General features: G+C 44.4%; 1 protein-coding gene across 1 annotated transcript in view; it reads left to right on the top strand.

Moving 5' to 3' along the window:
• Nucleotides 1–6,224: 6,224 nt before the first annotated feature.
• The window catches only part of LOC134356561 (BTB/POZ domain-containing protein kctd15), an 88,853-nt gene continuing 80,056 nt past the window's right edge, over nt 6,225–15,021 (top strand). Inside the window, exons 1-2 of the mRNA XM_063067529.1 lie at nt 6,225–6,438; nt 6,625–6,760. Coding sequence (XP_062923599.1) covers nt 6,752–6,760 — 9 coding nt within the window. The 5' untranslated portion in view covers nt 6,225–6,438; nt 6,625–6,751. The remainder of the gene's footprint in view (nt 6,439–6,624; nt 6,761–15,021) is intronic.

The raw sequence follows: 15,021 nt of genomic DNA, 5'->3' as shown, positions 1-15,021 counted from the left end.
TCACTGTGGTTTCAAGCATTCAGCCTTGGAGATGCCAGAAATGGCCAGGAGTGAAAATGAAACAATTTCACTACTTTACAAGTTAGGAATTACAAAGGTATTGACAATCTTCTTGAATGTTACAATGAACATTAAGATTTGGAGGGTACCATCATCTAGCAATGTGTGAAAGCAGTCCATTATCTGCATTAGTTGTCTGCATTGAGCTTGTTCATTTACAGTTAATCAAAAGAACATGGCAAAGGAATTCTTCCATCAATAACTATTAGGAACTAATACACAGATTTATAGTACTGTAGAGGTATTGGTAGTGTTCTAATGTGATCTACATTTTAACTATTTCCATGAAACTTTGGCTAATTGAGGTAGCTGCTTATGTGGGCCAAAATGTCCTGGTCCCAGTGTGTCTCAATTAACCGGAATCCATTGTACTTCTGTCAGTTTCCATCTCCACTCCCCACCCCACCCCCAATTTCCTGCCATAACTCCTCAACTTCTCCTGCTCAAAGAAAATCAAATCCAGCCTATCCAATTGAAACATTCCATCCCAGGCATCATGCTCTAGAATCTCATCTTCACCTTCTCCACTATGGTCACAACCTTCCACAGTGTGATGACCAGAGCTTCCAGCTGTGATCTAAACAATGTTCCCCCACCATCCAGGCCATGCTGTCTTCTCGTTACTACCATTGGGCAGCAGGTACAGGAGCCTTAGGTCCCACACCATTAGGTTCAGGAACAGTTATTAACCTTAACTATGTAGAATTGGACTGGAAACTAGTTATTCTTGACCTCAAAGGTTTGCCCAGGAAGGAAGAGGAAAGACACAATGTGGGAAGACGCTCACAAACAAGAGAAAATCTGCAGGTGTTGCAAATCCCAGCAACAAACCACAAATTTCTGGAGGAACTCAGCAGGCCAGGTAGCATCTATGGAAAAGAGTACAGTCAACGTTTCGGGCTGAAGCCCTTACTCAGGACTGGGGAAAAAAGATGAGGAGTCGCAGTTTAGGGGGGGGGGGGGAAGAAACGCAAGGAGATAGTTGAAACCGGAGGAGGGGTGAAGTAAAGAGCTGGGAAGTTGACTGGTAAAAGAGATACAGGGCTGGAGAAGGGGGAATCTTATAGGAGAGGACAGAAGGCCAGGAAAAGGGGGAGGAGCACCAGACAGAGGTGATGGGCTGGTAAGGAGATAAGGTGAGGAGGGGAAATGAGAATGGGGAATGTTAAAGGAGAGGGTGGGGGGGCCATTACCAGAAGTTCGAGAAATCGATGTTCATGCTATCAGGTTGGAGGCTACCCAAACAGACGATAACAATCAGAATCAGGTTTATTATCACCAGCATGTATTGTGAAATTTGTTAACTTAGCAGCAGCAGTTCAATGCAATATGTAATATAGAAGAAATAAACCAATCAATTACAGTATATATATATATTGAATAGATTAAAAATTTTGCAAAAACAGAAATAATATATTTTTAAAAAGTGAGGTAGTGTTCACAGGTCAACGTCCATTTATGAATCGGATGGCAGAGGGGAAGAAGCTGTTCCTGAATCACTGAGTGTGTGCCTTCAGGCTTCTGTACCTCCTACCTGATGGTAACAGTGAGAAGAGACTCCAACCTGACTGTGGCCTCATTGCGACAGTAGACGAGGCCACAGACTGTCATGTTGGAATGGGAAGTGGAATTGAAATGACTAGCCACAGGGAGATCCCGCTTTTTCTGGCAGATGGAGCGCAGGCGCTTGGCAAAGCAGTCTCCCAATCTACGTCGGGTCTCACCAATATTCAGGAGGTCACACTGGAAGTCTCCAATATGTTTATCCATGGCCTCCTCTACTGTTGCAATCAGATTGGAGGAGCAACACCTTATATTCCATCTGGGAAGCCTCCAACCTGATGACATGAATGTCGATTTCTCAAACTTCCAGTCGTGCCTTCCCCTTCAAAATTTCCCTATTCCCATTTCCCTCTCTTTATTCTCCTTACCTGCCCATCACCTCCCTCTGGTGCCCCTACCCGCTTTCTTCTTCCATGGCCTTCTGTCCTCTTCTATCAGGTTCCCCCTTCTCCAGCCCTGTATCTCTTTCACCAATCAACTTCCCAGCTCTTTACTTCACCCCTTCCCAGTTTCACCTGTCACCTGGAGGTTCTTCTTCCCCTCCCCACCTTCTTATTCTAACTACTCATCTTTTGTTATCCAGTCTTGATGAAGGGCCTCAGACCGTAACATTGACTGTTTTCGTTTCCACAGATGCTGCCTGGCCTGTTGAGTTCCTCCAGCATTTTGTGTATATGGCAGGGCACTCAGCTATTTCCAAATGATCCCAGTGATTCATCATCTTTTAATGATAACTGGGAATGGAATCAGAACTGCCTCAGATGGTAGTGGAGGCCAATTCTCTGGATGCTTTCAAGAAAGAGTTAGATAGAGCTCTTAAAGATAGCGGAGTGAAGGGATATGAGGAGAAGGCAGGAAAAGGGTACTGATTGTGGATGATCAGCCATGATCACAGTGAATGGTGGTACTGGCTCGAAGGGCTGAGTGGCCTACCCCTGTACCTGTTGTCTATTATCTATAACAGGTTTAATGTCACTGGTATTTGTTGTGAAATCTGTTGTTTTGCATCTGCAGTACATTGCAATACATAACAATAAAAACTATAAATTACAATAAAAATGTATATAAAATTAATTTAGAGCAAAAGAGAGAGAATAAAAATGAGGTAGTGTTTATGGGTTCATAGTCCATTCAGATGGCAGAGGGGAAGAAGCTGAAGCTGAAATGTTGAGAGTGTGACCTCAGGTTCCTGTACCTCCTCCCTGATGAGGAGAGGGCATATCCTGGGCAATGGGGGTCCTTCATGATGGATGCCACCTTTTTGAGGAATTGCCTTTTAATGATAAATCTTGATGCTAGGGGGCCTATGCCCATGATGGAGCTGGCTGAGTTTACAACTTTCTGTAGCCTTTTCTGATCCTTTTCCTCCATACCAGATGGTGATGAATCCAGTCAGAATGCTCTCCATGGTACATCTGCAGAAATTTGCTGGAGTCTTTGGTGACATAGCAAGTCTCCTCAAGCTCCAAATGAAATGTAGCTGCTGTCGTGTCTTCTTTGTAATTGCATCAGTATGTTGGGCCCGGGCGAGATCTTCAGAGATGTTAACACCCAGGAGCCTGGAACTGATCACCCACTGCAGATCCCTCAATGAGGACTGGTGTGTGTTCCCTCAACTTCCCCCTCCTGAAATCCGCAATCAATTCTTTGGTAGTGAATAATGGATTTAACAAGTGATGGTAACATTGTGAGAATGAATATTTTAAAGTCTGGGCAGTAACTGTGATAAGACTGCTGAACGGATCCTGACCCGGATCCAAATATCCGGACCTGCCTCTCGGTTTTTTTGCAGTACCTTACTTTCCCTTTTCTATTTTCTATTTATGATCTATAATTTAAATTTTTAATATTTACTATCGATTTATACTCCAGGGAGCGCGAGGCACAGAATCAAATATCGCGGTGATGATTGTACGTTCTAGTATCAATTGTTTGGCAACAATAAAGTATAAAGTAACCAGGTGAAATTTTGCTGACAAATTACAGCTGCTGATGGAATGATTCATTTCAAGCTGAATATCCTTAACCAAAGTACGATATATTTTGGGAATTGACATTCTGCAAATCTCTGCAACACACACAAAACGCTGGAGGAACCCAGCAGACTAGGCAACATCTATGGAGATGGGTTTTGGGCCGAAATGTTGACTGTACATTTTTCCGTAGATGCTGCCTGGCCTGCTGAGTTCCTCCAGCATTGTGTGTGTGTTGCTCAGATTTCCAGCATCTGCAGATTTTCTCTTGCTTCTGCAAATCTCTGTCCAGATTACATTAACACAGGAGATTCTGCAGAATTTGGAAATCCACAGCAACACACAAAATGCTGGAGGAACTCAGCAGGTCAGGCAGCATCTATGGAGAGGAATAAACAGTTGACGTTTTGGGCCGAGACCCTTCATCAGGACTCGGAAGGAGGAGGGAAGATGCCAGAATAAGACGGTGGAGGTAGGGGAAGGAATGAAGAAGGGTCTTGGTCTGAAATGTCAACTATTTATTTATTTCCATAGATGCTGCCTGACCTGCTGATTTCCTCCAGCATTTTGCGTGTGTTGTTCCAGAATTCAGAATCACCATCAGAACCAGATTTAATATCACTAGCATATGTTGTGAAATTTGTTGTTTTTGTGGCAGCAGTACGTTGCAAAACATAATCAAAAGTCTATAAATTACAATAAGTATATATAAAAAATAAGTAGTGTAAAAACAGGAATAATAGTGGAGCAGTGTTCATGGATTCACTTTTCATTCAGAAATCTGATGACCTCGCTGTTTATCTCTCTTTTCATAGTCATAGTCATACTTTATTGATCGTGGGGGAAATTGGTTTTTGTTACAGTTGCTCCATAAATAATAGTAATATGTAAATTATGCCAGTAAATTATGAAATCAGTCCAGGACCAGCCTATTGGCTCAGGGTGTCTGACCCTCCAAGGGAGGAGTTGTAAAGTTTGATGGCCACAGGCAGGAATGACTTCCTATGACGCTCAGTGTTGCATCTCAGAGGAATGAGTCTCTGGCTGAATGTACTCCTGTGCCCACCCAGTACATTATGTAGTGGATGGGAGACATTGACCAAGATGGCATGCAACTTAGACAGCATCCTCTTTTCAGACACCACCGTCAGAGAGTCCAGTTCCATCCCCACAACATCACTGGCCTTACGAATGAGTTTGTTGATTCTGTTGGTGTCTGCTACCCTCAGCCTGCTGCCCCAGCACACAACAGCAAACATGATAGCACTGGCCACCACAGATTTTAATTTAAAAAAAATGCAAACAACAGGAATTCTGCAGATGCTGGAAATTCAAGCAACACACATCAAAGTTGCTGGTGAACGCAGCAGGCCAGGCAGCATCTCTAGGAAGAGGTACAGTCGACGTTTCAGGCTGAGACCCTTCGTCAGGACTAACTGAAGGAAGAGTTAGTAACTTTCAAATCTCTTTCTAGCTCCTCTTTCAGTTAGTCCTGACGAAGGATCTCGGCCTGAAACGTCGACTGTACCTTTTCCTAGAGATGCTGCCTGGCCTGCTGTGTTCACCAGCAACTTTGTGTGTTGCACAGATTTTAATTGTTATATTTGATGAATCTCAAGAAAACTGCGGATATTATGTTAATTTTAGGAATTTTCTAAAGTGATTCCACCTGCAAGTATATTTTGTGGCGTTTTAACGTTGTTGAACCGAAACATTCCAGCTAAAAGTCACACTTACTTAAGAGTGTAGCTAGTTGGCGCCAGAGATCAATTTTCAAATCATAGTGAAAGAGGATAGAAGAAAGTCCAGGAATTTGAGCTGCAGGTAACCGTGGAGCATAACTCCAGAACTACTCGTTCCACTTCACAATCCGCGCCAGAAAGAGGTGGGAGCGAAATCGCTCCTTCAAACAGCACGACAATAACAGCTTCATTGAGAGAATAGAAGGCTTATTGTGTAAAAAAAACAAATTGCAATGTCGTTATCTCGGATGCAAAGTTATTACAATGAACTGCAGAGTGGGAGGGAAAGTTTTTTTTGGTCAAATAAAATCGAAATCGAACCAAATATGAAACATTATCTATAACAATCTATGAAAAAAATAGAGAGGGGACAGGAAAATATTTATATGTAGTTTTTTTTTAAAGAAACAAAAGCAATTGAGGCCAATCGCCGGCGGAGCTCCCTGAGAAATGTTAGCGCCAGACACGGAGCTATAATTGAAATGGCGCTTTACGCCAGAGGCAAGTTGCGAGGGCGCTTTTTACAATAGAAGAATGCATGGGGATTCACGTCATTGGGATTTAATGGCCGGCAGGAAATTTGGCATTGGGAGACATTAGGAAAATGCAGAAAAATACACACACACACACACACACACACACACACACACACACACACACACACACACACACACACACACACACGTCTGTTTAAAAATGCAGATAGAATTTTACCAGGCACCTTTTCATCAACAAGTCCCCCCACTATTTCTGTTAATCAGGCTGGGTAAAGATCGCGGCAAACGTGTTCTGGGTTACTTATTTTCCTCAGAACTGAAAATTTATGCCTGGTTGAGAATGCCTGGGGGAAGATTACATCAGAAGCAATGACAATGATTAAAATCAGCTCTATTTTTTGGGGACGGAGGAGGGGGGGGTGCGAGGAGGTTGCCAAATGTATTTTGAGATGTGACAGAACATCTGATTAAAACCGTTATCCCGGGTAGAGGAGGGCACCGAATCGGGGACTGAGAAATTGAACCGTTAGCAACAGAAAGGAGCAAAAAAAAAGAATAATCCTATCACCGAGGGCTCTGACGAGACTGTTTCGCATCAGTTCGGTAGGACAGAAAAATATTTCGAAATGAGCCAGAGAGCGATTTAATCGGAGCACAGTCCCTGGCCGGAGGCTGTGTAACAGCCCAGGGGCACAATTCAGCTTTTTCCTCCTTCGCCTCCCTGTGTTATTTAGAGACTGATTATTGGTTTTCTCTCTCTCTCGCTCTCTCTCTCTTATTCTGCAACAGATCCCGATCTGCTTTTAACACAGAAACAAGCTGGCCAGAGAGAGAGGGAGAGAGGAGGGAGACGAGAGAGAAATCCCCCCGAATTTTCATCGAATGTTGTTCGGGGAAAAGGGAAGAGAAGAGATTGATGTTCACGGTAAGATTCGCCGGCGTGTACCCTAGTTTCGGAGCAATCCCGGTGTCTTTTGTTAATTCATTGTCAGTTAAAACGCAACTTGCTACGTCTCGGATGTTGATACTTTGGTAGTGTTGTTGTGTTGCTCCGGTTCCCGTTTCTCCGTCCCGATCCCGCTGTCGGTCCGGTCCCGAGTCGCCGGTTCGGCTCTCTCCCGGAGCCGGTCTCTCTCCTCGCCCACACCCTCTCCCGGGGTCCGACTCTCGTTACCCGGTCTTCAGCCTCCGCCCTCCCGGCGTGCGGCTCCCCCTCGGCCCCAGGTCCCGTTCACGCTCCCGTTTATTCCTCTCGCCTTTCTGAGTCGATTTTTTGATACTAGAGGTCTCGGTAGCTCGGGCACCGAGGTCACCGCTCATGGAGAGAAGCATATCATCTCTTCCTGGGAACTCCCAGTACTTTACAGTCTCCTCCTGGCTGAATTTATTCATGTTGTTGCTGGGTTTTGTGAAGGCATCGGCTGAGTTTTAATGACAATGTTCAGGGGTAAAACGCAAGTTTAGCGTGGGATTCGGGAATGTTGATTTGTTTAAAGTTTGAATGAATGAACGGGAATCCGGCGAAGTTAAATCCAAGTTCCCGGAGTTTCTGCAGCTGGAACAACTGGGGAAATGAAAGCCGCAGACGGCCTGTAAACTGAGCGCAGTTTCCCGCAGGTCATCGGAGTGTCTCCGCTCCGCCGCTGTCTGCCTCTGCTTGCTGGAAGCCGTGTTCAGAGCGGGAGCCCACCGTCTCAGCCCAATCTCGACAGATATAAGCCACCATGAAGGAGATTTCGTTTATCAGATTTTCCGTTGTGCATCGGACTGTCACTGAAAGTAGAGGCGGTTAATAGACGGCGGAATAGAACAAACATTGCCCCGTTTAGTTCCTATCAGGGAGAAATAGGACTCTTGTGTAACTTGCACAGAATATCGGTTACTCACACCGTGTCGGGAGCATTTCTGGCATTCTCCTTATAAAAAAAGGACGCAGAGTTGTGGAAAAGCAGCAAAAACATTTACTGGATGCGTTCCAGAATAAGAGGTTATATCTGTTGAAAAAGGTTGAGCAGGCCAATGTTCTTTTGTCTAAAATACATCTTAATCTATGTGATAAATGAGAAATAGAGTGGTCTTCACATGCATGTGACCAAAACCAGAGACCACACAAAAAAAGAAAATCTTCATAAACTCAGGGGGGGGGGGGGGAGTCAAGAAAAGTTCTTCATTGGGTGGTGAGTAGGAATGTAAAAGTTGTCCCCACAATGAGTGGGGGAGTTAAGGAGTGGAGGTGGGAAAACTGGATGCACACATGAGCGAGAAAGATGTCATAATACGAATGCCTGAAATGTACACATGACCGTAGGTATGGGAAACCAAGAAGAAAGAGATTGAAAAAATGGAATTTCCCAGTGGCCAACCATTTCAATTCTAATCCCCATTTCCATTCAGATATGTTGGTCCATGGCCTCCTCTTCTTCCATGATGAGGCCACTCTTAGGTTGGAGGAGCAGCACCTCATATTCTGTCTGGGTAGCCTCCAACCTGATGGCATGAACATCCATTTCTCCAAAATTTGGTATTTTCCCCTCTTACTTCTTCTTATTCTGTTCCCCACTCTTCTCCTATGACCTCTTCTCCTGACCTGCCTATCACCTCACCCGGTGCCCTCCCTCCTTCCCTTTCTCCCATTGTCCACTCTCCTCTCCTATCAGGTTCCTTCTCCAGCCCTTTGCCTTTTCCACATCACCTCTCAGCTTTTTACTTCATCCCACCCTCCTGGCTTCACCTATCACCTTCAAGCTTGTCCTCCTTCCCCTCCCCTCACTTTATTCTGACTTCTTCCCCCTCCCTTCCAGTCCTGATGAAGGATCTTGGTCAGAAATGTTAGCTGCTTATTCCCCTCCACAGATACTGCCTGGCCTGCTGAGTTCCTCCAGCATTTTGTGTGTGTTGCAAATAGAAAGATATGCTTGAGGGTTAGATAAAGAAAAATGTTAGGAGCCTCATTCAAACATGTACCCAATTAGGCTGAATGGTCTGTTTCAACAGCTGCAAGTAGATAATTATCCATCATGTTACCCTCATAATCTACTCAATAACATGACGGTAACCTAATAAGGGTCTCGGCCCGTAACTTCTTTCCATAGTTGCTGCCTGGCCTGCTGAGTTCCTCCAGCATTTTGTGTGTGTTGTTCAGATTTCCAGCATCTGCAGATTTTCTCTTCTTTGTGATGTGTCGTCCTTAGTTCAGTCAGTGCACAGGCCCCGAAGAGCCTGTGTCTGTGCTGTATAATTCTGTGTCTCCAGTGGATGAAAGGCTATGTGTCTGAGCCCCACATTAGAGATGAGATCACAAAGCTAATTATACAGAGATCTGTTGAGGGAGTGTTGTACTCTTGAAGGTATCGTTTAGATGTGTTATTAGACTAAGATCCCTTCTGTTCTCTCAGGTGTGTGTTTCAAAGATGAGTCAGAGAGTTATTCCGATGTGCTAGGATGTTCTTCGCCTGTCCGTTGGTTTCAAGATTGACTTGATAAGATGGATGCAGAATCTACAAGTAGAGCGGGAGTGAATTGTTGATGGGATGGGATTCACTTCTGTTGCATTCATTGTGCTTCTGCACAAAATCCTCAACCCCATCCTGAGCGCTTTCTCCCCTTATTGAGTGACCATTGTTAGGGATTCCTACAAGTTAATAGGGAAGATGCTCCACTTCTGGGGGGGGGCAAGGGAGGTTTGAGGACATCCTCTAATCACCTGCTGGTTTCTCTCAGTGACAGGTCAGAGTAGAAAGGCTGATATTGGACATACGAATGACATGGCCTGTGCAGTAGAGCCAATTGAACAAAATGAGAGCCTCATTGCTGAGTATCTTAGTTGGAATAAAAACCTGAATTGGAAGAATTATCAGATATAATCTTAGTGATATCCCTCCAGTATTTTGAGATACCTGGCACAGGTAAATCTATGCCTGAGAAGTGTACAAGAGGATGCAAATTGCCGCTGTTGCTGGATGGTGAGCTTCATGCTGGGTTTGAAGTCCTGATCTTTAAACTTTGATCTGCCTAGGTAGCCTAAGGCTGGCACTCTAAAGGTTATGATGAATTTCATCATTGGTGCTTGCCAACACTGAGAGCTCCAGAGAAATGGAAAATGAGCCATGTTTTCAAAGGTCTAATCACTGACGTATACTATCCTTCGTCTCCACTGCGTCTGTTCCCAGGATGAAGCTTTCCTCTCCAGGACATCAGAGATGTCCTCCTCCTTCAAAGAATGGAGTTTCCCTTCCTCCACCATTGATACTGCCCTCACCCACATCTCCTCCATTTCCAAGGTGTCTGCACTGTCCTCATCTTCCCACTGCCTTAACGGTGATAGACTTCCTCTTGTCCTAACCTACCACCCCATGAGTCTTCGCACCCAACACATTATTCTCCACAGCTTCCTACCACCAAGCACATCTTTAACTCCCCTAACTCTCTGCTTTCTGCAAGGATTGCTTCCTCCATGAATCCCTTGTCCATTCATCCCTCCCCTCTAATCTTCCTCCTGGCACTTACCCCTGCAAGAGGTCAAAGTGCTACACCTGCCCATTCACCACCTCCCTCACTTCCATTCAGGGCCCCAAGCGGTCCTTCCAGGTGAGGCAACACTTCACCTGTGTATCTGTTGAGTTTGTCTGTTGTATCCGGTGCTCCCTCTACATTGGTGAAGCCGTTGTAAATGGGGGAACTGCTTTGTTAGGCACCTCCGCTCCATCCACCTAAAGTAGAATTTCTCAGTGGCCAATCATTTAAATTCCTATTCCCATTCCTGTTCCAACCCATTGGTCCATGGTCTCCCCTTGTGCTGTGATGAGTCCATGCCTCATATTCCATCTTGGTAGCCTTCTACCTGATGGCATGGATATTGATTTCTCATTACGGTAAAATATTTTTTCACTCTCGCTTCTCTCTTCTATTCCCCATTCTCACCTATTACCTCTCTTCACCTGCCTATCACCTCCCAGATGCCCCTCCTTCCCTTTCTCCTTTGGTCCACTCTTCTCTCTTATCAGATTTCTTCTTCTCCAGCTCTTTACCTTTTTCCACCCATCTGGTTTCACCTATCACCTTTACCACCGCCCCCCCATCCCCATCTTCTTATACTGACATCTCCCCCCTCCTTTCCAGTCCTGATGAAGGGTGTCGGCCAGGAACATCAACTGTGCATTCATTTCCATAGACGCTACCTGTCCTGCTGAGTTCCTCCAGTATTTAGTGTGTGTTGCTCTGCATTTTCAGCATCTGTAGAATCTCTTGTGTTTATTATTTTTCAGGTGTTAAGAGTAAGGCCCATTATGTTGTCCATCTCAGTGAATAAGTGACTTGGAGGTTGCCTACCAAATGCTTGTACTGTATACAGTATTTATCAATCAGTCATTATCGCAGTAAGCAAATTGTCTGAAAAGTATTGTATTCCTGTTTGTAAGAGCTTACTTTCAGTCAATTGGCTGTTGCATTGCACAGGACTGTTTACACTTTAAAAGTGATAGTTTGGTTTCAAAGTTTTGAGATTTGCACACAGTAGTTGCATTATTAGGTATCGCATGTACCAAATGAAGTGGCTACTGAGTGTACGTTTGTGGTCTGTTACTTCAAGGTTCGATGTTTTGAACATTCAGAGACGCTCTTCTGCACACCACTATTGTAATGTGTGGTTATTTGAGTTACTGTCACGTTCCTGTCAGCTTGAACCAGTCTGGCCATTCTCCTCTGACCTCTCATTAACAAGGTGTATTCGCCCACAAAACTGCTGCTCAGTGGGCGTATTTTGTTTCCCGCATCATTCTCTGTAAACTCTTATAGACTGTTGTTTGTGAAAGTCCCAGGAGATCAGCAGTTTCTGAGATACTCAAACCACCCCAACTGGCACCAACAATCATTCCACTGTCAAAGTCTCTCATCACATTTCTTCCCCATTCTGATGTTTGGTCTGAACCAGAACAGAACCTTTGACCATGTCTGCTTGCTTTGATGCATTGAGTTGCTGCCACGTGATTGGCTGATTAGATATTTGCATTAACAAGGTGTACAGGCGTACCTGATTAAGTGGTCACTGAGTGGATATCACATATCAATATAATTATTTATAGTACAGGAAGGATATGATTAAGGTAAAGAAAGTAGAGAAAAGGTTCACAAGGCTGTGCTGAAACTAGGGGGCTTGACTTACAAGGAGGGGCTGGACAGGCTGCAGCAAAGGAGGCTAACCTCTGCCATGGACAGTCTCAAGCCTGGCTGCAAAGCAAGGAGGGTTGGGCACGGGTTGGCAACACCATCCCGTAGAATCCCCGAGCTATAGAAACACTAACCGAAGCTCCAAAGACCTTATCCCTGGGAGAGGAAGAATCTTCGCCGAGAGGACTTACGAAGTCACGTGGTGAAAGCAGAAGTCACAGGACCAATCCACCTTCAGCCCAGGACAGAGGACTCTGGCCCCATTAGGGGTGATGGGCTTTGGAAGAAGAAGCAGGAGGTCAAGGGGTGACTTGATAGATGTTTATAAAATGATGAAGCACATAGATGGTCACAATCTTTTACCCAGGGTAAGGGAGTCTGAAACTGGAGACCACAGGTTTCAGTGAAAGAGGTACGATAGGAGATCTGAGAGGCAAGTTTTTCACATAGGCTGGTTGATCTGTGGATGGAAGGAAGTTAGAGACGTGGGGACTCTTACAACTTTTGAACAAGCTCATGCATTGGGAGTTTGTAGAATGCATGGGCTAAGTGCAGGCAAATGATACCAGCTCAGGAAGGCACCTTGGTCAGTATGGGCATGTTGGGACAAATGATACCAGCTCAGGAAGGCACCTTGGTCAGGATGGGCATGTTGGGACAAATGATACCAGCTCAGGAAGGCACCTTGGTCAGGATGGGCATGCTGGGACAAATGGCCCCTTTCTGTGCTTTAGTATTCCATGGCTATTATTTGTTATATTATTCACCAAATTATGATGCCTGAATTGCTAGATAATCTTATCAGTTCCAAGATTATTTATTGTCAGTTTATTAGATGGTCTGTTAAGATTACCTTTAAGATTACGTTAACAGATTGGTACGCCTGCCTACTTATCATTACTATTTTCAGTTTAATACCTTAGCTATTTTTACGACTATCCATCTCCATGTCTGCACCTCACTTTCCCCATCCATCTCCTGTTTGTGTTATATCTCTCCGTTGCCCATTAATCTATCCAATTCTGTAAGCCAGAAATGGTTTATAAAAAAGCTGCCTCTTTCAGCCCAAATGTTACCAGGTGTTTATTATCTGCCACCGCTGCTGCAGGTCATTTGCTTATTTCTTCCTGGACCCCTTGTACCTTAATACTGATGTGCTAGTTACACTCAGTCAGCTCTTCACATCCTTAACAGAAGAGGTCTGAAGCAGATATTCTGCATGTTCCCTCCTCTTCATTTCCCCAGTCTGACCTCTTTCCTCATCTCCTCACCTATCCCTGGTCCTCTCCTTCTCCCATGATCCACTCTCCTCTCCCATCAGATTCCTCCTTCTCCAGCCCTTCACCTTTTCCACTTACCACCTCCCAGCCTCTCAGTTCACCTACCTATCATCTTCCAGCGTGTACTCCTTCCCCTCCCCATCTTATTCTCATATCTTTCCTTTTCCTTGCCAGTCCTGATGAGGGTTCTTGGCTAAAAGCGTCAACATTTCTTCCTCTCCAGAGATGCTGCCTGAGCTGCTGAGTTCCTCCAGCATTTTGTGTCTGTTATTCTGTTCAGAGTTCTGCTTTTGGAAAAGATATCCATTCAGACAGAGAAAAAGATTCAAAGATGTCTTCCACCCATTTCTTGAAAGTACAATATCTAACTAACCCCCGGGAATCTCTGGCCTATGATTGCTCAAAATGGAATAGGAGATTTGGGAATGTTATTGAGAGCCATGTATTTATTAGAAGCCCCCAGAAATAGAGGAAGAAGGTATCAACCTACCCACCCTGTCAGGCAATACCCACTCCTTCTATAGAAGTTACTTTGACCATCACAGGTAAAGCCCTTCCCACCATTGACCACGTCTATATGGAGTGCTGTCGCAGGGAAGCAGCATCCATCGTTAAAGGCCCACACCATCCAGGCTATCTCGCTGCTGTCATCAGGAATGAGGTACAGGAGCCTCAAGACTCACACCACCAGGTTCAGGAATAGTTATAAGCCTTCAACCATCAAGCTCTTGAACCAAAGGGGATAACTTCAGTCACCCCAACATTGAACTGTTTCCACAACCTATGGACTCACTTTCAAGGACACTTCATCTTATATTCTTGATATTTATTGCTTATCTGTTTATTTTGCATTACTTTTTAAAAATTTACTGTGAATGACCACAAGAAAATAAATCCCAGGGTTGTTTGAACTTTGAACTATGCCTTTAAGATTCTGTGTTCCCGCATTGGTCTCATTGGCCACTTCAGAACCCACTGAAGTGGAATATCTTCCCTGATTCCCTGTCTTACTCAGACTATATCTCTACAAATTTTATCAATTTCCCTCACAATATCAATTAGTAACCTCACCTCAGCAATCAGTGTGTATTTTGCTGATGTTTAGATGTTTGTTTAGGATTCGTATAAATGATAATCCTCTACAGAAAAGATCCATTGATACAGATACCATAGTACTGTACCATTATACCATCCTATCTCAGAGGCTTTCTGTACTCCTGATTGTCTTTAACTAACATCTGCCCACCTACTCTTTGAGTCGGTGACCTAGCCAACTTAACTCCTCCTTAGCCTAGGCCCATAATAACAGGAGAGGCACCAGCTCATATTAACAGTGTCAACCAGGACTCAGTACTGTATCTCCATGCCCCTGCACAGGTCAGCATTCTGACGGGTGTGGTGGGATTGGTTTCTATGCACCTTGTCCAATATTATAAGATAATATTAATAAATTAAGACAGATAAATCTCTTTCCCCAGACAGCGGTGAGAATGTGGAACTCACTCCCATAGGGAGTGGTTAAAGCAAATCCCAACTCAAGGAATCTGGCTAAACACCTGAGGGTAAAGGAGTAGAAGATTATGCTGGTGGGAAGAGATGAAGCATGAGGCTTATGAAGAGCATAAACTCCAGTAGGAATCTTCTAGGCCAAAGGGCTTTTTTCTCTGTTGTAAATTCCACACAATTTGGAAAAAAGTCATTGGGTGTGGTACGAATGGTGGTGTGAAGCAATGAAAGGCAT

Source organism: Mobula hypostoma, chromosome 14 (assembly GCF_963921235.1).
Source record: "Mobula hypostoma chromosome 14, sMobHyp1.1, whole genome shotgun sequence".
NCBI classification, from domain to species: domain Eukaryota; kingdom Metazoa; phylum Chordata; class Chondrichthyes; order Myliobatiformes; family Myliobatidae; genus Mobula; species Mobula hypostoma.
This window is presented reverse-complemented; position numbering and strand designations above follow the sequence as displayed.